Source organism: Gastrolobium bilobum, unplaced genomic scaffold, assembly GCF_033153095.1.
Source record: "Gastrolobium bilobum isolate Gb01-03AN ecotype WA unplaced genomic scaffold, APGP_CSIRO_Gbil_v1 utg589, whole genome shotgun sequence".
In the NCBI taxonomy this organism is placed as follows: Eukaryota; Viridiplantae; Streptophyta; class Magnoliopsida; order Fabales; family Fabaceae; genus Gastrolobium; species Gastrolobium bilobum.
The window spans coordinates 301398-323596 of NW_026898229.1; the positions used below are offsets into that span (position 1 = coordinate 301398).

The 22199-nt window shown below is 31.3% G+C and overlaps 1 protein-coding gene across 1 annotated transcript; it reads left to right on the forward strand.

Annotated features, from left to right (window-relative positions):
- Positions 1 to 7472: 7472 nt before the first annotated feature.
- Positions 7473 to 9384, forward strand: LOC133314028 (dof zinc finger protein DOF1.4-like). Its single transcript, XM_061515454.1, has 2 exons — positions 7473 to 7535; positions 7727 to 9384. Exons 1-2 carry the CDS (start codon positions 7473 to 7475, stop codon positions 8687 to 8689), a joined length of 1026 nt encoding a protein of 341 aa, XP_061371438.1. The 3' UTR covers positions 8690 to 9384.
- Positions 9385 to 22199: the final 12815 nt, after the last annotated feature.

A 22199-nucleotide genomic window follows, 5' to 3' on the forward strand; every position in this document is an offset into this window, starting at 1 on the left:
AATTTAAGATTTTTGTTTATTATAATACGATGTGACCTTGAAATATTTGGTTAATTCGGCAAAAGAAATTCAGAATGGACCAATGCAATATTTTATGGGTTTTATAAGAGTTATGTTGTAGAAATAGTGATCGTGTAATGTTATAGAGATTCGTTTTGCGTGCCGTAATTTTTATTTTTATTTTGTTTCAAAAAATGTGAGTCCCACAAATATTGTGTGTGTAGAATTTTTTTTTGTGTTATGTGAAATGATAAATGGAAACCCCATATTTTGTTGTCAAGCTAGCGTACAGTTTGCTACACTTCGGATAAACTATTTGGTTAGTTCAGTCAAACTTAAGACTCCTATTTTGGCCTATTAATTATCCTATTTTTGTTAGTAGTATCATTTGGAAGGCAAGTTGTAATTTTGGCTAGACAATTCCCAGTCATAAATGGAAAAAATAAGCAAATCACAAATCCTGCTTGATGGAGGGTAATTAACTACCGATTTTGAGAGGATTAATTACACCCCATCATCATACGAGTGTTGGATTTTCAATGGAACCTTGTGGACCTAACTTAATTCGCTCTCCTAAAAAATATATATATATTTTTTTTGGTATTGTAAAAAATCTTTATCCGGGCCCATAGCAAGCTGAAGGTACAAAATTTATTATAGTCTCTAAAAATTGCTCTGGCGACACATATCATGCTTCACAGGTACAGCGTATATAATAGGCGGGAAGAATCCTCAAGTAAAGGGAATGTAAGCACATAATTATGAAGGCATATCATTAAAAATTTGTACTAATTGTTCATATAACTATACTAATAGAAATTTTATATCTGCATATATTACCTTAGCTGTAGACAGGTTGGGAGCCTAGTAACCTTTCTGGCCACAACGCCACCACTGGTCGCTTCTTTTTTTTTTTTCTCCATTCATTCCCATACTATATAATGAACCAACTATCCTATGAATATTCTCAACGACGAAGAACCCCTAACCAAATTGATTTCTACCTCTAGTTTTGAGACTAACATCCGGGACTCCCACGCCCATTCCAAGGGAAAGAGGAAAATATTAAAATACTCGCTTATAATGTATCTCACTATATATAATACTGTAGAATAGTCCCTCCCCAACATTCTCAAGGCCCCACAGGATTGAATACTTGAAACTTCCATAAGCAACAGTCCAAGCCATAAGTGTTTGATTTAATTGGTAGATTATGTTATTAAAAGACCGTGTATGACCAATATTTTATGCTTGCTGCTTGTGGTCCAGTTGTAATGGGAATTGCATCTGCAGAAACGTTTTAGATCATTGCAATTTGGGATATAAACGGATCATTATTGTTTTACTGATTAACCTCTTGATGCGCAGATTTCGTGCACAATCTTCTTATGTATGATTATTCTTCACAAACTGTTTCACCTTAGTAACAGCACGAATAACCTTTGAAGTTCGACAGTAGTAGATCTTTCAGATTATGTCTCAAGGGGAAATAAAAAGTATGTGACCACTCTCTCACTTTCAAAAAAAATAAAAAATAACCTTACCTTAACCTCTGTAACTACCAAGTGAAGATCAAAGAGACTAATGACTATAAATGTAGAATATATATGTGTTCTAAGAAACTCTAGTCCTAAGCTGAATGAATTTTAGTTTTCTTGAACTCTTCTTATACATTAGGTTCTATTGATTTTTAGTGAAAGAGCAAAATTCAACACTAGTTCCTAGGTAAGATTGTTCACTGTTGACTGCTAATTAGTGTTAACTATGACCAAGTGGTCAATTTTTATATTACCGCCCAGATAGGTATCTAAACAATAAACAATAGCAAAAAAAATGTCAATAAAAAAAAATTCCATTCTTATAATAATTTATTAATCAAAAAAATCAAAATCTTGTAACAAGATTTTTAACTCTCATGCATTATCTGAAAGCAATACACAAAAATACAAGTAAGAATATTCCGAAGAAAATTCAACAAGAGACTTAAAGAAGAAAAAATAATGGATGCAAGTGGTTAATTGACAAATTTCCAGCTCTTCTTTTTATTGTTGTCATTGATGGCAATAAAAAGTTGATCGCATAAATATTCTTTATTATTGTATCTTAGGATAAGACTTTTTGTTTAAATAGTTTTTAGGAATTAGTTTTGGGCATCTAAGAGCCCGTTTGATACCCAATGGGTGCAGCTCAGTTGGTAACTTGGCGCTGAGTTAGTGGGGTTAGATATGTGTTCGATTCCCGCTGAATGCATTCTTGGGGAGAGGGCTGAACCTTTAGCCATCACTGTTCCCCCGCACTCCGGATTAGTCCCACAGCCGGCTCAAAGAGTCGAAGCTCGTGGGGATACCAGAGGGAGCCAACTCGTCTCAAAGAGATAATTAGAGTTGGGTAACTCCAAAAAAAGAGCCCGTTTGACATTTTTTTGAGCTAAAAATTACTTTTAACTAAAGTTAAAAAAAAAAGATTTTAAAAAATAAAGTTAAAAGTTATTTAGTGATTGTATAAAGATGTTTTAAAAGAGAAAAAATAAAATATTTATTATTAAAATGAATTATTAGGGTAAAAGATAAAATTTATGTCTACCAAAAAAGAGAAAGATAAAATTTATAAATGTAAACTTAGATTAAGGATAAAACTGTAAAATAAGTATAAGAAGTAAAAAAAATTGACATACATTTTATAGGCTCCCATAGAGCTTTTAACTTTTAATTTTTTTCTTTATTATAAAAAAAAACTTTTTTTTATAATAAAAGCTTTTATAAAAACATATATATTTGACTAAAAGTAAGACATATCAATCAGGCACTAACAGTTATCATGTGCAATACAAAGTCATGTTCGAATCACTTCGTAGTCATATTACTTTCATGGCAGCTATTTTTACTGTGAGGCTCCAGCTTTTTAAGGTTTGCAATGAAATCATATGATTTATGAATTATTCCCTGGGAGATATTCAATGAGTTGAATTATAGTTGGGATTAAAATAAATATTTTACGTAAAAAAATAAAAAAAAAATCATAAAACATATTATAACGTAAAAAAATTATAAAAATGTAAAAGCATTTAAAATATTGATAAAATTATTTTGATGAAAAAAAACTGTAAAAATATAAAAATACAATAACAAATCAAAATTTTAACTATCATAATTGAATCTCCATATTTACTTACCATCAATTTCCAAATTTTCCTGTTAAGTCATCATGAACCATGTCTTTTCCTCTTGTAGTTTAATACTTTTTGGGTTACTACCAGACAGTTATCACCGTCTGTGCATAAGTACTGGAGGTACATCATGTATGAGTCCACCATATGGAATATTGGGCTCAGCAAAAATCTATTCATATACTTTCTTCGACTATCATAAAATTTAAAGCCTTTGAGCGCAAAATATATGCAGAGAGATAAATGAGAACGCAAGATGAGTGATTTGGGTACCTTTAAACAGAAGAATATGACGATTATCCCAGGGGAATGGTCAATATTGTACAAGATCTTGCAAGGCGCAGATAATAGAAAAGGAGGGCAACATAGTCTTTTCACTTGCAGACATAAAAATCCGAAGCAACAAAAGTGGGTGTCCAATTACGTGGCCATAATCTAATAAACTCGATACTGAGCGCAAGATGGAGAGTGAGATTTCTGTCTACACATTGCTTCATGTGCGTCGTGGTCGAAAATTTCTTTGGTGCTACGGATGCACCGTAAATTCGGTGCATTTTTTATTCATATTGTGATACGTGTTTTATTTTTGTCAAATCAATAATAAATAATTTATTTTAAAATTAGGAAAAAAATAATTTAATATAAAATAAGACACGTGTCATAAAATAAGTGAAAGATGCACCGAGTTTTCGATACATCTGTGATGCCAAAGACGCGGTCACCTTTTGATGGGTACAGTTAGCTTGGATTTGATGCTTTGGTCCCCTAAACATCTTCTCTCTCTATCTCTTCTTAACGTGCGCGTTGGGTTTCTTTCATGCTTGCCAAATTGGAATCTCTTGTCCTCTGGTGATGGGTCCTGACTCCTGAGTCACTCACTGGGTGTGGGTAGGCAGGGGAAAATTTTAATATAGTCATATTTGAAATATCTATTTCTGAAATTATATAATATGAATATTAAAGTTTATTTAAAAAATATATATTATTGATTGACATGAAGAAAGAAAGAAAAAATTTAAAATTTATATTATATATTTCCAAAAATAAATAATATAAATATGACCGTCGCATTGAGTTCAATGACGGTGATACCAAAAATGGTCTTGTAGGAACGTCCCATGCCTCTAAATTGACTACCGTCACTCCCTCCAGAGTCTCGCGTGTTCCTTTGTTGTTACTTAACAGTTAACACAGTCACCACTCCCTCTAATCGACTTATTTAATTTGATTTTGGATTTGAGTTTTTTTGGTTCTACGAGAGTTATAATTTTTGAAAATTAAATACATTATTTTTCTTTTTGGACAAATCATATTCTAAGATTTTGTGAAGTGGCTACTTGACCAATAACTCTTAAGTACCACCACTCACTTTCTACGATACTGATATCGATTATTCTATATTAAAGTTTTTCAAACCTAAATTTAAACAATTAATTAAGTCTAAACTAGGATTTTTCTCCTTCTCTGTTATGTTTTTTTTTTTTGAAGACCTTCTCTGTTATGTTAACTACTGATTAGGCGGGTTAAATTATTTTCCACTCACATGAAAATAGTACTGCTTGAATCATGACCCATAGTGGCTGATCTCAATTAGTGAAGATAGTAGTAGTCAATATTTTAAATCAACTTCACCACGTTTACAAAAAAATTATACTGCATAAATAGATTTTTCATATGTAACAAATTTGTATCTCTTGTTGTATTTATAGAATCATATATATATATATATATATATATATATATATATATATATATATATATATATATATATATATATATCTGTGTGTGTAATTAATCATTTATGCGTTTATTATCTTATATTTTGTTGATAATTGTATATTTAGTATTTTATGATGAATGCTTATAATGAATGTACAACCTTGTATATACTTACTATAATCTAAAGTGCAAAATTTTAGAGACCAAATCCAAGGTTTAACATAGAATTTAACCGCTGAAGAATAATGATGGGGAGTTGAGAGGAATAGAAGATCCCTAGGAAGACTACAAAATCTGTTTTTTCACCCATGTTTGTGCTTTAATTTGCTTTATCTTTCTTTTATTCTTTTTCCTTTGGAGATGAGCTTCCTACCACATGGTTATGCACATCAAGGCTCCATGCCTTCATCCGATGACTCTCCCCCTGTCCTAAAATTACCACTTTACCCTTTTTTAATTTTAAAATTATCACTTTACCCCTATCCTAAAACTATACATCAATCTGTCTTCGTTTGACCGTTGTCCAAACCATATACTCGAGTATATGACCTTATACTCGAGTAAATCAAATGTCATGACTCACGAGTTTATACACGAGTATACGACCCAGATACTCGAGTATTTGTTGTTCCATGCAATATAACTTGAGTATATGGGCATGTACTTGAGTATATTGCACGAAAAAAATTTACGAGAATTTTTCAATGCATAGCTCTCGAAAAGTTATGTGGAATAAAAAAAGAAGTACCTAATTCAGATACTCGAGTCAAAAGTTATGGCCTTTTAAAGTTTTATTTTAAAATTTCCAAAATTTTGTAATGCCAAATAGGTTTTGTGATACCCACAGAGCTCCTTCTCAGGTTACCCGATTCAAGTCCAATATAATGAGTATATGACTATAGAAACTTGTTTGATCCAAAAAATCTCGTGGAAATTTTTTTAACTCATTTGTTAGTGTTGGAAAGTAAAAATTTACGGTTAAATTTTTTCCATGAGATTTTTTGGATCAAACAAGTTTTTATAGTCATATACTTATAATATTTGACTTGATTTGGGTAACTTGAGGAGGAGTTTTTCAGGTATTACAATTTTGCGGATATTATAAAACCTATTGGCATTACAAAATTTTGAAAAATTTTAGAGTTAAATTTAGAAAGGTCGTAACTTTTGACTATCCGAATCAGGTATTTTTTTTTTATTCCACATAACTTTTCGAGAGTTACGCGTTAGAAAATTCTTGTACAAAATTTTTGTGCAATATACTCAAATACATGCCCATATACTTGAGTATATTGCGTGGAATAATAAATACTCGAGTATCTGGGTTATATACTCGAGTAAATATTCAAAAAAACCCATATATTGAACATTTACTCGAATACAAGCTCATATACTTGAATATTTGATGTTATACTTAAGTATATAGATATGTACTCGAATATATTTCGCGGTAACAAAAACAAATAAGTGAAATATTTTAAAACACGAGCAATATCGTAAAAAAAGGCCCAATGGTCAATTAGCCCCACTTTCTTACTCTCTGACACACTCTCACTCCACTACGGTTTATTGTCTTTGTTTAAAAAATACATGAACAAAATTCTCTTGGTCAATATGGATGAGAGAAGAAAGAACAAGCAGAGCAAGAAGCTCTTAACTGAAAACCCGTTGTCTTCTTATGTTTAAGCTTGAGATGTAAGCAGCCACATGGTGGCTTTTTGTCCCTTTTATTTGGAACCTTTAGTCCGTAACACAAATATTAAGTTCTCAGTTCTCTGCTTCCTTATCATGTTTTACTTTCTTACTTTGTCTCTCCCTTTATAAATCCCAGCAAAAAAGAGCAAGCATCTTTATTGCCTAATGTACTTGTGTTTATGTACTTATTTATATGTAAATGGTTCATCCAAATGCCATATTGTCTCATTTTTTTGGGTCTAGATTTGATATTAATTCTCTTGACCAATAAGAAGAGAAAAAATAATTTATGACATTAAAATAAATTATATTATCGTTTAGGATTGGAGGCTTGGAGCAAATTGAAGTGGGATTTGTTCTTATAAATGCTTTGGACATTGGGCTCTTAGGGATTCCCTCTATGTAGTTATCTATCTGATTCTCTCTCTCTCTCTCTCTCTCTCTCTGCACAAAGGAATGTTACGTTGAATATATATGTTCTCTCTTTTCTTTTCTTTCTTGAACCACTCAAGATTCATCCCCAATTCTGCTTTATCTCTATGTCCCCTTCTTGGATTTCGAATTTTCTTTTTATATTCCTCTTCATTATTCCAATTACATTATATTAATCCTACAAATTCGATTTTAGACCAAACCCATCACGTGAAACTATACAATTGAGTTTTGAAATATATTATTCGTAGGTGATTTATTAATAACCATTCATCTTATCATGCCAACCCCTTTTTTTTTCTCTGTCTCTCACTCCCTCTGTTTATCCACAACAATTCACATACATACCCTGTACTTCACATAGCCACAACCATTTCAAGCCCATCAAGCGCCACTCAAGGCACCACTTGCTCTTTCCCTGTTCACTCCTTGTTTCAACCATTCCTTTTTTGAGAGCAAAATGTTGGGTAAATGTGAGAAAATGGTAGTCACCCCTCCGACAATGACTAAAAAATGGACACAGGCTCATCTCTCTCTCTCTCTCTCTCTCTCTCTCTCTCTCACACACACACACACTTTCAATTATTAGACAAATACATGACCACCCCAATTTTGTTGTTTTCCTTTTGGAAGAGAATATTTACACTAAAACTCTTTCTCTTTCTTATTTCTTTTTTTCTCATTTTCTTATTTCTCTTATTTCTCACCGTGTAGAGTGAGATAGATGATCATAAGCTCTCGATGGCTTCCTCTAGTAGGGTTATGGAAAAACCAGGTCAAGAGCTTCAACAGCAGCAACAACAAGCCCTCAATTGCCCTCGTTGTGACTCATCAAACACCAAGTTCTGCTACTACAACAACTACAGCTTGTCACAGCCAAGGTACTTCTGCAAAGCCTGCAAGCGATACTGGACAAAAGGTGGAACTCTGAGGAACGTTCCCGTTGGCGGTGGTTGCAGAAAAAACAAGCGTGTCAAACGCCCCACCTCCTCCACCATTGACAACACTGCTTCTCCTTCTTCTTCTTCCAATCCTAGTGCCAATTCAAACCCTCCTTCTCAACCCCAGATCGATAGTACCGCTTCCACCTCAAATCACATCAATCCATTTTTTTATGGGTTACCCACTAACTCTTATGATGTCATGAATCTTCAGTTTCCAAAGTTTAACTCTGGAGTCTCGAGTTCTGGGTATGATCTTCAGCCTCAGCTGAATGCCCTTGGATTAGGTTTCACATCAGGGATTATGTCCAGTGAAGTTAGTCATAATGGTTACCGAAATGGGTTTACTTCAAATAACACTTTCCTTTCTCCTTATAATTCAATCTTTGGTTCTTCTTCAACTTCTATGGTTTCTACTCCTGCTATGGCTTCCATGCTGAACTCTACTCTAGTACAACAAAAGTTCATCAAAGATGGTCCAAGTAGCAACACTTTCCGGTGCTTAGCCCCGCTAGAAGAGCTGCAAATGGAAGGTAATAATATTGAGGCAGGGATGATGGATTCAAAAGAAGTGAAAGTTGAAGAACAAAACAAGTTAGAGTTGAATGGTGCTTGCCAAAATCAGATCGAACATATGGGCCTGTCTGATCCTTCATTTTATTGGAACACAACAACAACTTTGAGTGCTTGGAATGATCAGCCTAATATTGGTCCTTCAGTAACATCTCTGATCTAGAAAGAAGAAGCATCGTTTTGAAATGTCTCTCTCTCCCTCGTTTAAGGTCATGTTTTGGTTCTTTTCTTTTTATTACTGCCACTTTTTTTTCTTTTGGGTCAAAATGGGTTACTTAATTACATTGAGAAAGAAGAAAGATACTTAAAGATGGGAGGAGTTTGGGATCGGAGTGATCATGTCAGCTGCAAATATATTACACTTCAGCCTCTTAATTTTATGTGTCAAGGTTGAGAATTCCTTATATTGCGCTGAGAGGAACCTCGGATCCTCTTCTTCCATCGATCATCGTCTGCACAGTCTTCCCTGTGGAGATCAAAGGAGATCCTTTGATGGATGCAAGTTCTTCATAGTTGAGTAAGTTGGTCTTTCATTAATTTTGTAATGTATATATATGCAATGACATGTCCTTTTTCCCTACTTTCTAATGTATTTTGATTAGTTCGATGGCGTGGGGGATTTACTTGGAATATGCTAGCTGCTGTCCTTAATGAAAGGAGCTAATATTGGTTTCATTTTTGTTAAATTTCTCATGTCTGTTAATGGGAGATTATTGGGGGTATAATAATGGTATAGGGGAGGGAGGTTATTTACTTGGATTTGTGTGATTAATGTAAGTGGGGTTGGTTTGGGGTCATATGTTCAACTTTGTGATTCCTCTCATCTATTGATGATTCTAATTAAGAAACTTTGGTCCAGGCAAGGAATATTGCTATTAATTTATTATCTATTTACTTTAGACAATCCACGTTAAAGAGAACTGCAAAGCATCCTCAAATGGTATATGAACTGTACGTTAAAAACTATTGCGCACAATAGGAATTTAAGCAGGATTCAGACTCATATGTTGTCGTTTAGTGACAGGGGACAATTCGTCCGTAGCATTTCAGGTGTATAGAACCAAGTAATAGCTAGGTGAGAGATTAACATTTCACACAAGAAATTCTCCCCTTACTCGTTTTGTTAGCATGACTTCCACTTATTGGAGAGGTAGGACATACTTCATCACTAGATTTTTTCAAAAAATTTCAAAAAGTTATTGACATGTTAGTTTACTACTTTACTCTTAAACAGATGAGTTTTTTTAATCCTTTTATCTTATTTAATAACTACTTTTTGAATATTATTAAATTATACTTTATTATAATTTTTTCTAGTTCTATACACTGCTTTGCAGATGTGTTGCTAACATTTTCAAGCTTTCATTTTGTTTACATTTCTTCAACACGATGTGCACCCACTTATTGCTCTTCTACTGTACTTGTTTTCTTTCAGTTTTTAAAGAAATAATGTTGTTTATGCACTTTCATGTACACTTTATCTTATATTCGTGCAGCTTTAATTATCCAATTATAGTTAATGTTATTTCATTTTCTATATACCGATATTCTTATTTTATCTGCTTATATAAATACACATATTGGGAGCGGTGTGTTTAGTGTTAATGTGCAGCATACATTATTCTTTGAGTGTACACGAATAATGGCTATATATTTCACCTAGAATCTTTGCCTCTATGCAGTATCCACGACCCTAACCACTTCACAAGTTTAGTCTTGCGTTAAATTTTACGTTTTTCATTTTTGGACTTATTCTCCATTTAATTTAGGACTGAAGTTTACACTTGCATGTTCACAGTACTATAAACTATGGACATGAGGGTGGATGTCGCGTATAGTTGTCGATACGCGCACCATAGGCACAGCAACATACAATAACTTTTCAAAAGCTAGACAAGTTTTTACTTTAATTGTCACTTTCAGATTCAAGTTTTAGGGCCTTTTTGGTTCAGGAAATTTTTTTAGAATAGTAAGGAAATGAAATAGATAGAGAAATGATTGGAAAGATAGATAAAGTGAGATAGGTAAAAAAATGTAAAAAAAAATTGTTTGGTGGGAAAAAACTTTACTGGGAAAATTAGGTAACTTTATGAAATCAACAGTGCATTAAAAACCAGATAACCGGTTTTCCGAAAAATTCCACCTTCAAATTGGATTTCTAAACAGTGCGGATATCTATGTTTCTCATAAATCTAGACAAATTGGATAGATGAGTTTTTGGTGAAAAACGTTGAAACAAACATGGTATTTCTAAAAGTCATACTTGAGAAAGATAGATATCCGCTAAAAAGCTTCCAACCAAACACCATCTTACGGTGTTCGAAATAGGATTCTTTTATGTATAGAACTAGTTCCTTTCAAAATGTAAGGAGTTTAGTGTCATTATGTATCCTTCCTTCAAGTAATGCACTAAATGGTAGATTGTATGTGCTAGTGAGCCCACTAACGATCTTGCATAAACTTATGACCTTTTACGTAATTTAATTTTATTTTAACATTGTTCATGATGAGTAGGTACGGTAACAATTTTTTCATTTTTTAAAAAATAACAACAAAAGTGTCTTCATTTTTAATGAATGAATGTTTTTTTATGAAAATATACCAATAAATGTGTAACACTACTTTTTAACATATTTATAAACTTTCTTTTCTTTTGTTTGTAATTTTAAAAATTCTAATAATAAAAATATTTGAATAAGTCAATTGAAACTGCTTAGTGGACAAAGTTGTGGACATGAAATGAGAGTTCCTGGCTTCAAATCTGCAAATACACTTCGTTTTCTTTTACCCTGGTCTCCTTTCTTATGGGAGCTTTCCCACGATCCACCTTTATATTGTATATTTCTTATATAAGAACAATTTTTTAATATATATATATATATATATATATATATATAGAGAGAGAGAGAGAAATGTTATATTTAACAAAAAAATTTGTTTACAAACTATATTATGTGCTATGGGTAGTACATACCACTTGAGCATGTACTACCCATTATACACAGTATAGTTTGTAAACAATTTTTTTTTTAAATATAACATATCCCATATATATATATATATATATATATATATATATATATATATATATATATATATAGGAAAAAGTGTTTGTCATTTTAAATAACAGAAAGTTATGTCATTTTAAGAGAGATACAGACACAGAAAATTTGAATTTTAAATTTAAAAAAACCACTCACTTTCTCTCTCCCATTATTTCTGTTTTTCTGTGTCTATCTCTCCTAAAATGACATAACTTATGTCATTTAATATGACAAACACCAAACTCATATATATATGGAAAAACATTTCTCAAGCAGCTTGAGATAAATTTATCTCCGGTTACCCCAAAACTACGTCGTTTTATTTATTTATTTCCTTATATTAATTGATTCACCTTTGAATGGTTGTGATTCCCTTTTTCTCTCTCTTCCTTTATCACCATTGTTCCATCTTTGTACGGTTATGATTTAGTAGCTGGAGATAAGATTATCTCAAGCAGCTTGAGTTATATATATATGGGATAGGATCCGTTTACAAACTTTTTTTCCAAATTACACTAAGTACGACCGGTCGTACACTGCATGATTAAAGTATGATCGGTCGTACTTAGTGTAATTTGTAAGAATTTGTAAACAAAAAAGTTTGTAAATATAACATGCCCATATATATATATATATATATATATATATATATAGGAATGTTATATTTACAAACTCTTTTAGACTACACTATGTCTGACCGGTAATACATTTTTGAGCGAAGTATTACCGGTCAGACATAGTGTAATTTACAAAAATATGTAAAAAAAAATTGTAAACGGATTATTCCCCATATATTACAAACTTTTTGTTTACAAACTACACTATGTTCTCCCAGGAAAACACTAGGTTACACTATGTTCTCCCGGAGTACATAGTGTAATTTATAAAAATTTGTAAAAAAAATTTGTAAACGGATCATTCCCCTATATATATATATATATGAGGTTTATATTTCTGCAGCTGTTGTACGTGCAGCAGTCAATTACTTGTCATATATATATATCTTAAAGCATTAAATATGAGAAATTATACCATACAAAAGATGAAAGCATTAAATATGAGGAATCATAACCATACACGTGTCATTGTTGTACGTAAAATGACTGTAGAAATGATTTTTTATATATATATATATATATATTTCGTTAATAGTATATAAAAATTAAATGGACAGATATTCCATGATAATGTTGATGGAAACCCCTTTTATTTAGAATAATCAGATACCCCATTAGCTTATTTAATTTTGTATTGTTTCTCATATCATTTTTTTTAATTATTGTAAAGGAAAAGTTTATAAACTTTCTTGTGGTTTTGTTTTTTTATCATTATTCTATTGTATTTTTTTTAATTATTTATCCCTGTGTTTTTTCATGTACGGTTCATTGAGATGGACTTATATACAAAAAAACATAGGAAGATAATTAGTAATATATATATATATATATATATATATATTTATATAAAGGAAAAAATAATTCTGAAACAAATCATAAGGGATTTTTTTTTAACTTTTTCCAATATACTAATATTGTAAAATTTAGTTTGTTCTCTTTTTAGGGTCATTTACTTTATATTTTTAGCCTTGGTTTTTTTTTAAGAGGTCATATCACCTCATTTTGTAAGAAAATGAGAGGGGTGGGCCGTGGGCGGGATTGATATATCTATGAGTGTCCTATCTACATATCGATTGAATTGAATCGTAGAATTAAATTACTAGGAAAAATATTGTTAGGTGCCCAAGAACATTAAGATTATTCTTTATTGAATAGACTTTCAACAATGAATATCTTAACATTTATACTGAGAGAGAGAGAGAGAGAGAGAGAGAGAGAGAGAGAGAGAGAGAGAGAGAGAGAGAGAAATTGTCACTTGAACCGAATTTAAAAACAAAAGATGTTCTAACTTGATTAGGCCTTGGTCCGTGCCCATATACTTGAGACCTGTATTCAAATCAAGTGAAGTATGAATGAACTAATGAGGTCTTTGACCCAAGATGATAATGTTTAAACGTCATTTTATTAGAAACAAAAAAGAAAGTATTGAACAATGGGAGTGTGGGGATGATCATTGACAGCTTCCCAATCAAGCAAGGCCAGTCTTTTCATTTGAAAAAAAAACAGAGAGAAAAAATGAGACCCGTGTCTGCTTCCAGGTAAGAGGCAATCTTTGACGACAATACTATACCAGGTGCTAATTTCTACAAACAGCATAATGTCATTCAGAAATGAAGTTACACAATAATTTGGCGAGTTACGAAATAGGAGTATTCCAACAGAGCCATTTGCTTAACTTCAAAATTGGAATCCACTTGGTCAAAGGGATTTGCCCCAGCAAACAAGTAGAGGTTGTCTGGCACAGAACAAAAACACGAGTTCGAATTCTAACATTTGTTCTTGCTGAGAATAACGTTCTTACGAACTCGGCAAGTGTACTGATCGTTCCAAATAATAAGTGAGTCTCCACGAAGATTGAGAAATCAAATTTATTATAACTATTCCTTTTTTGTCGGATTAATAAAATTGATTTAAAGAACAATTGTAGTTTGTGAAAAACAAGAACAAATTAAGAAAGTAAGACAGTTTTCAAGATTCTTTTCAAACTCAAGAACACAATATTAATGACTGAGAAAATATTTGAGAAAATATTGCGGTGAAGAGAAACAAACACCTTTATGATTTTCACTTTGTAACTTGGATTAACGTTTACATTTAATTATTCAATTGATCAAACGATCCACTGTCTTTTATTTAATCGATTAAGCCTTAATTCCTTAATGACTTGACCTTATTAACTCTATTAGAATCCTAATCCTTTAGAAATCTCTTTTCAAGTTAAACCTTAGAATCAGTGAATCTTTAATGTTTGCAGTTCATGTAGCCTATTCTTAGTGCATACATGAACAGTTATCCTGCCCTTTGTCAGGAATTAGAATCCCAATATCTCTATTGAAAACCCTAACCCTTGCAATCCCAATAGATTGATCGGTTCTAAAAGAATTATAAGATGAAAAACAAGGCAAGATAAATTCAATTTAAATAAATAAACATAAATTTAACCAAACTAAAGGGTTCACATTAAGGGTTATGACCCTTACCACAATAATAGAAGACTAGCCAGACATATTCATATCTGACGAATTCAATGTAAAAGAAATTAAAATTCAGAACCTAATGATGAAAAATAGGATGACGATCCTCAATCTTGCTCTTGAAATTCTTTAAACGCTCCAAGAACTCTCAAGAATTCTCTCTCTTCTATGATATTTTTCTTCTCCTCTCTGAAAATTCCCCTCCTTCTGTGTTTCTGATCTTCTTATTAGGTTTTGGAAAACCACCTTTCAAAATTACCCTCAAATTAGGCCTTATTCAGTGCAATTTGCATCAGATTAAGAGAGTTAAATATCGCCCGCGTAGATTGCGCCACACTCGCGCGAATCGCACTGCAAAACAGTAAGAAACAAGTGAAATGACGCGATCTGCGCCATTCACCGCGCTGATTGCGCGAGACTGCATTTTTTATTCTCACTTTTTTTACTTCTTTTCTGGTGCTTCCTGCTATCAAAATGAATAATTTGAGTGAGAAAATGACTGAGAAGGAATAATCAATATTTCTAACATTTATACACACTTTCTGCTCATTTATGATTAATTCCTTACTTTTTAAATGCTAGGGTCTAGGTCACCCTATATTGTATAGGCCTGATCCTTTATGGAGGCTAGAAAGGAAATGCGAGATAAGGAAAAGGAAATTTAGATGAAAATCATTTGTGTGGATCGAATATCGTTTTTCTTGTTGAATTTTTTTACTTTTGTTGACACAACTTTTTGTACACCATTTGTTACACCTTTTTTTAAGACTTAAATTTGTTTGGGGAAAAAAATAAAGAAAGAGAGAGAAATAAGGGGTCTGTTTGATTCTTTTCTTTTTTCTTTTCTTTTTCTTATAATTATTTTGTAGAATAGATGAAAATTTATATTTTTTGAGTTTTTTTTATTTTGAAATTTAAAAGTCAAAATATAAAAAAATAACTTAGATATATTCTTTAAATTTGATTTTAAATACAAAAAAAATAGTTATAATTTTTAATTTTTTTTTTTTACAAAACATGTCTTATCAAACACTTTTTCCTTTTTTTCATTCTGAAAATTAAAAACTCCTTTTAAAAACAGGCAAGGATTTTAGAGTTGAATAGCGTCAGTTTCTGTTTATATTTATCAATCATATCATATTCAGGCCTGATTAAATATTGATTAATGACGTACATGCTATCTCTACCATGTTATTGTTTGCATAATGTCGCCTTCGTAAGTTCGTATGACCCACTCTGTTCCATAATTTGACCAACTCTAAAATCCTTATGTATAAAGCTTTCAATTTCATTGGTAAATCATCACAACTTACTTTACCAAATAAATAAAGGTTCCATGTTTTTTTATGTTCACACAAAAAAAAATAATTATATACTACATGTCGTGTATAGTTATAATGGTAAAATTATTTTTTCTTTCCCTGTCATGTCAGCCGACAATATCTAAGAAGAGAAAAAGTAAAATAACTTTAATATTATAAATAGATACTACCCGTAATATATAGTTATTTTTTTTTCATGAAATAATTTTTTTTTCAACAATATAAGAAAATAATTTCTGATAAATAAAAAAGTAAATTACATGAAACCACCTGTTGTTTCAAAAAATCACCCTTCACTTTAGATTTAGTCAATTAACCCCCTTACACTTTTAAATTATAACAATTAAGCATATTTATTAGTTTCAAGATAAAAATACTTCTATCTTCATTTTATTATCCACTATTGCTACAGATGACCCCCATTGTCATTCATGTTGCCATCGACCCACTAATAATCAGCCTCACCATCGTCCACTGCCGACCACCGCCTGATGGCGTTGGGTTTTTTGTGTTTAATGATGACTGTCATGAACGGTGCAATCATGACTATATGTCTATATTCACTCTGGTTTTGTCCATTAAAACATCATTTTTATTTTGAGGTAAAAATGGAATAGAAGTAAAACATTCCCTTTATTCTTTCATCTGTGTAATTTGACAACAGAAGATATGAGTAGCCCACCAATTTCGCTTGTGATTGTAGAAAAAGATGGCTAAATTTCATTTGAATATTCACATAAAATAAGGTGGGGACCATTTCCATGTTCAAAACAACCAAATTTTGAAATATTGAGTAGGTTTTTACAATATTCAAATATGCAATGAGAGTTTTTTCCTCGAAAATCATAAGATCAGAACTCACATTCCACACAAATCGAGCCAACATTCCAAATCTATTCCCATTCAGAATCATCCCTTCCCGCAACTAAACTTGGATAGTATAGCAAATTAGAATTAACATTATTTTTTTTTACATTTTTCCTGTGAGGGGTGACTGATCGCCAACAATGGATAGCAGACGGTAATGGGTGGTGGTGGAGGTTGTGTTGTGGTGGATGGTGGATGAAGATGAGGATATTATTCACACTAAAAATTATTTAAGATTAAACTGTTCCTTAATTAGTTTGATTTCTGACTTAATGGGGATGCATGCTTAATACTGACACATCAATTAATTTCTCATTTGACTTGATTGTTAACAGCAACAGCCTAATTCCATTGTTTTCAACCAACCCAATCTAACATAATAATCCAAAACGAATAATAAATAGCTACTGATTTGAAAACGAGAATCCATTCTATAATAATAATAATAATACTTTCTCTCATTATATAATAATAATATTTTCCCTCAAGTGTAATGTTTCGCAAATGAAAATATAATCTCTTGTAAAGATATAACTCATATAAGTATAAGGAAGAGAATCTCAACCATTCAAAAATAAAAATTGACGGTCATTTTTTTAATGTGATATATTTTTCATAACCATTAATTTATAGGTAAACGACTAATGTTCTCGCGCATAATTTAATATCACGTAGCGAGAGGATTCCCCTAACAAATGTTACTCCTTGACTTTTCTCACACCCATCAAATTCATTAACAACATTTTAGTTAAACATTATTTTATTTTAGAGACCATACACCAAAAGCATTCTCCATGCAATGGAAGCCAAATAGAAAGATGACAACTAGCTACAAACCAGACACGAGCAGTTGTGTGGTTATGAGTGGATGATTTCATCAGAAGCCGCAGACAACAACTAAATATAACAAGGAAGCGCATACGTATGCAAGCGTGTGTGAAGCCTTGTACGTGAATTTATTGGTATGATGGCGTCAAACTTATCAAATCTTCAGCTACAAACAATCGCAACACAAGAAGCAAGAGGGCATTTGAACATGTTTTTGCAAAACCAAGTCAAAACTATATGTTGAAATATGTTGGGGGAGAATAATATGCCTACTTCGTATTAATCGGATCGAATTGATAAATTAAACTATTGGTATTATAAACTAATTATGTTTTTAATTTGATTTTTATTACATTAAGCTAAAGAAAAGAATCGCAACCAAATAGTGGTAGCTCACTTGGTAACAAGGGAGTTGAGTATGTGAAAAGAAAAGAGTTTTGGTTCGATCTCCACATATCACTTTTGAAAGGGATTTAAATATCTTTATCCTTGATCTGCCCATACTCCAGATTAATCTCATAAATGACTCAAATAGCTGAATTTGTGAAAATATAAAAAGAGTCAATTTAGGATTGAGTTAATTCAAATAAAAAAAAAGGATCGCATAAGTCCCCCACCACACCACATACCCATGCGTGCTCTCTTCCTTCGCTTTGGATTTTTGATGGGATGCCTTACTTATAAAGGCAATGCTTACTATTAATTTGTTGGTCCCAACTTCAAAATCAGCCCTGAGAAGCACATACAACTACAAGATACATGCATACAGAATAATTATAATTTAATGTAAAAGATCTAAAGCAGTAAATTATTACTGTTGTTTCTGAATTATAAATTAAAATCTAATAGAATAACTAAAAGGGTAAAAAAAAATGTATGGATATATAATATCTACGTGTAAGCGTACATAAATTAATTAGGATCTATGTCTGACATTTGATGTGAATTTTTACTGTATACATTGAAATTAGAGAAGATTGAATTTTACTCTACTCTAACGTTTTAGTTTGAATAGAGCTTGACGGAGGAATATGTGGCTAATTTGGTGATTATCGTGTGTGTGTATATATATATATATATATGGGGTTTTATTTATCTCATGTTAAAATAAATAAGTTATCTCATGTCATAGAGATAAGTTTCTGGATTTCATCTATCTAAAAAAAAAAAAGGTGGCACAGTTATCGAAAGATATGAAAGAGAAAAAATTACTACATATAACATAAGAATAGTTTTTCTCATATATATATATATATATATTTTATAAACTACATGTATTCATTTCGAGAGACAATTTTATTCGGAACAAATTTTATTCGGGATAATTTTATTCTGGACAAATTTTTTCAAATATAATATTAAAAAGAATCAAATATATACTGTAATCCTTTCGTACTCAGCTCTCGTTATACTAATTGAACTAGTGTTCGTACTCATATATTCTATGTTACCTTATGATGATTACCCCGTCCAAGAAGCTCAAAAGAATCCAAGGGGAGAAAGAGAAAATCTTGGTACAGGTGGGCCTTTTTCATCTTGTGATGAAGAAATTTAGGCTTTTTTCATGGTAACAACCAATGCTGAATTTGTCAAGGGATATTCAGTGCTTGAGTATTTGTTACTCCATCTCAAATGCTTAAAGTTCAAACTTAACAAAAATCATATGAACGGAATTTATGAAAAGAAGACGACTATTCATACCAACCACGAGGTTTGTTTCTTTAAAATAAAAAGGCTCATTACGTTAGCGAGTCAAATCCATTATTTACGTTAGAGTTAGAGGATTTTCACCGAGGAGTCTGAGAAAAACAATACTTAAGTGGCAAAGTTAAAGAATTTTTCTCAAAAAAAGAGTCAAAACTCTACTTTGAAAATTTTGGATGGCCATGGCCCCTAAAATTACATTACCCTCGACATCACTTTATAATATGGAATTATTAGTAAAAGGTATTTTTTTATGTCATAACAATGCTGTATTTTTAGGATTTATTTTTTATGTTCTATTAGTATAAAATTTTTATATTATCGATCATCGTTCTAATTATATGTTACTAAAATTATAAATGAAATTCGACTATTTCACTCACTCTATAAGAAGTCTAAATACATAAAAGATAGTGCCAATATAGTATTAGATAAATAGTATTAGATAAACAAACCTTTATATTAACAATATTTCAAATTAAAGCTCTTATTTTTATTACATTATAGTTTTTGAATGGAAAATAATTTTTCAAAGGCCACAAAATTACGGATTTCTATTTAAACTTCTGATTTCAATTTAAACTTCTGATTTCTAGATATATTACTAAGGCCCTAATCAATACTATATTTTCTTTCCGATAAATGTCGTTGGCCAATGCCAGAAAATAAAAATAAAATCCACACCGAGTTGAAGGGCCTTTGTTTTACATTATTTTTTCTTTTCTTTTTCTTTTTTGGTAAACTTTCTTTTCTTTTCTTTTATATTGTTCTTGTTTTTCTTTGTCTTTTTCTTTTCTTTTTTAAAAAGAGTCTTCGATATTTTTCAGCAAAATAAATTTACCTATATGTGGTTTTGGAATCTTCTATTTTCTCTTTTGCACTATTTTGGAGAAAACTACTCTTTTAAAAGATTAATTAGTACTTATATAATTTTTCTAAGAAAAATACTTAATTGAATTTAAAACTAATTTGTATATTTTACACTCAAATCAAAGATAATTAAATAAATAATAAAACATATTTTCCATATTTCATAAACCGGAGGGGGATTTAACTTTTGGATCGACAAAAATGATTTTTTGCAACAAATAACCTTCAAACTAGGGGTGTTCGCGGTCTGGGTTGGATCGGTTTTGGAAGCAAAACTCATCCGATCCAATTCCTTCAGTTTGATCATGTAATCATCCATTCGGTTTAGATTTTTTTTCAAATCCAATCCGATCCAATTCAATTTTTTTCGATTTGGATTGGATCGGTTTTCAATTTTTTGAATATCCTGAAATTAATTTCATGATTATTGTGCAAATAACATCTTTTGTATATATTGGCTTTGTAAAAAAAAATGAAATACAAAAATATCAGTAAACAATACTATAGTTGATGAGACGTGACTAAATTTTTTTTTTGGTTTAGTTGATGAGTTAATGGGTCTTGAGTTTAGAAATTTTTGGGCTATGATTGTAGAAATGACAAGTAGGTAGAGGATAATTAATATATTGGATCGGTTTTCATCAACCTATCCGAAAACCGATCCAATGCAATTAAAATTTGCGCTTTCCTTTCGATTTCCGATTTTTCGGTTTTCGATTTATTCGGTTATCGATTTTTCGGTTCGATTTTCGCGGTTTGAATCGGTTTAGATCAGTTAATGAACACCCCCACTCCAAACAAACATTAGCTAAAAAGTGACTCTATAATATCCATGGTCCCTGTTAGTTAAAATAATTGGCCAAGCAATGAACAGAAAAAAGGCTGGTCTATGAAATCAGTTGCCCCTAGGATCAGTGATCAAAGGCGAAAGACTCTGACAGAAATTACAAAATATCCTCAAGGATCGCTTGGTACACAGATTTTTTTCAGATTTTCGGAATATTAAAATTTTTAAAATTTTAAATTTTCAAATATTACTGTAAACTGAATATAAAAATTATATTTTTAAAAATTGAGATTTTCAGACAAATAAAAATTTCTTTTGTATTAAACGCTCTCTCAATGTAAAATTATGGGCAGTTGTTATAATAATCGTTTAGATTTAATTTAATAATATTTTTTTTTATACGAATAACATTTTTTTAACCCTACAATATATATAACTATACAGTATTACGTATTATATTTTTAATGTAATAATTAATATACTACTTTAACTGAATCGGGATACGAAGGTATGGATTTGTTTTCAATAAAGGTTAAGTATATATGTTGATATAACGGAGACAAGAAATTCAGTGGTAGAAACTAAAATTCTGTATATATTGACCTCAAGCTTGCTGAGGGTAAAAAAGGAAGGTGAATTTGGGCTATGATTATGACGTGGAGCAAGATTTTTCAGCAAAGTAATAATAATGGTGAGCGAATGGAGAAAATGATAAAATGAGAGCTAAAAAAAAATTATTAGGAATATAGTGGGAAAGTGAATTTGGTAGAAAAATTAAAAAAAATTATTTGGTAGGTCAAAATATTATCGAAAAAATTAGATTAAATTTTTCGAGTTTATATTTAATTGAAGGTAAAATATTGCTGAAAAAATGAGTTGAAATTACGAAAATAACCTTTTTAATTTTTGAATCTAAAAAGTAACCCTTTGCTGGGTTGAAATCTCGCTACTCGCTTTTTTTGCTCTCACCTTCTTTACTATGGCAGACCCATCATGGTTTCACCACCATCTCTCGTCATCTTCGCCTTTCATCCCAATCACTCCATCATCCTCACCTGATCCAGAAGTGAAAATAGAACGTGTGCAACAATGGACAACCAGAAATAGAACATTTGCACTCACTGATTGGCTCAACCAACCATGTATAGAATTTTTTCAAC

Bases quoted from the DNA above. Each gene is read 5' to 3' on its own strand.
- LOC133314028 (XM_061515454.1), top strand. From the start codon at position 7,473: ATGTTGGGTAAATGTGAGAAAATGGTAGTCACCCCTCCGACAATGACT. The intron at 7,536-7,726 runs GCTCATCTCTCT...CTCACCGTGTAG, and splicing joins TGACTAAAAAATGGACACAG to AGTGAGATAGATGATCATAA.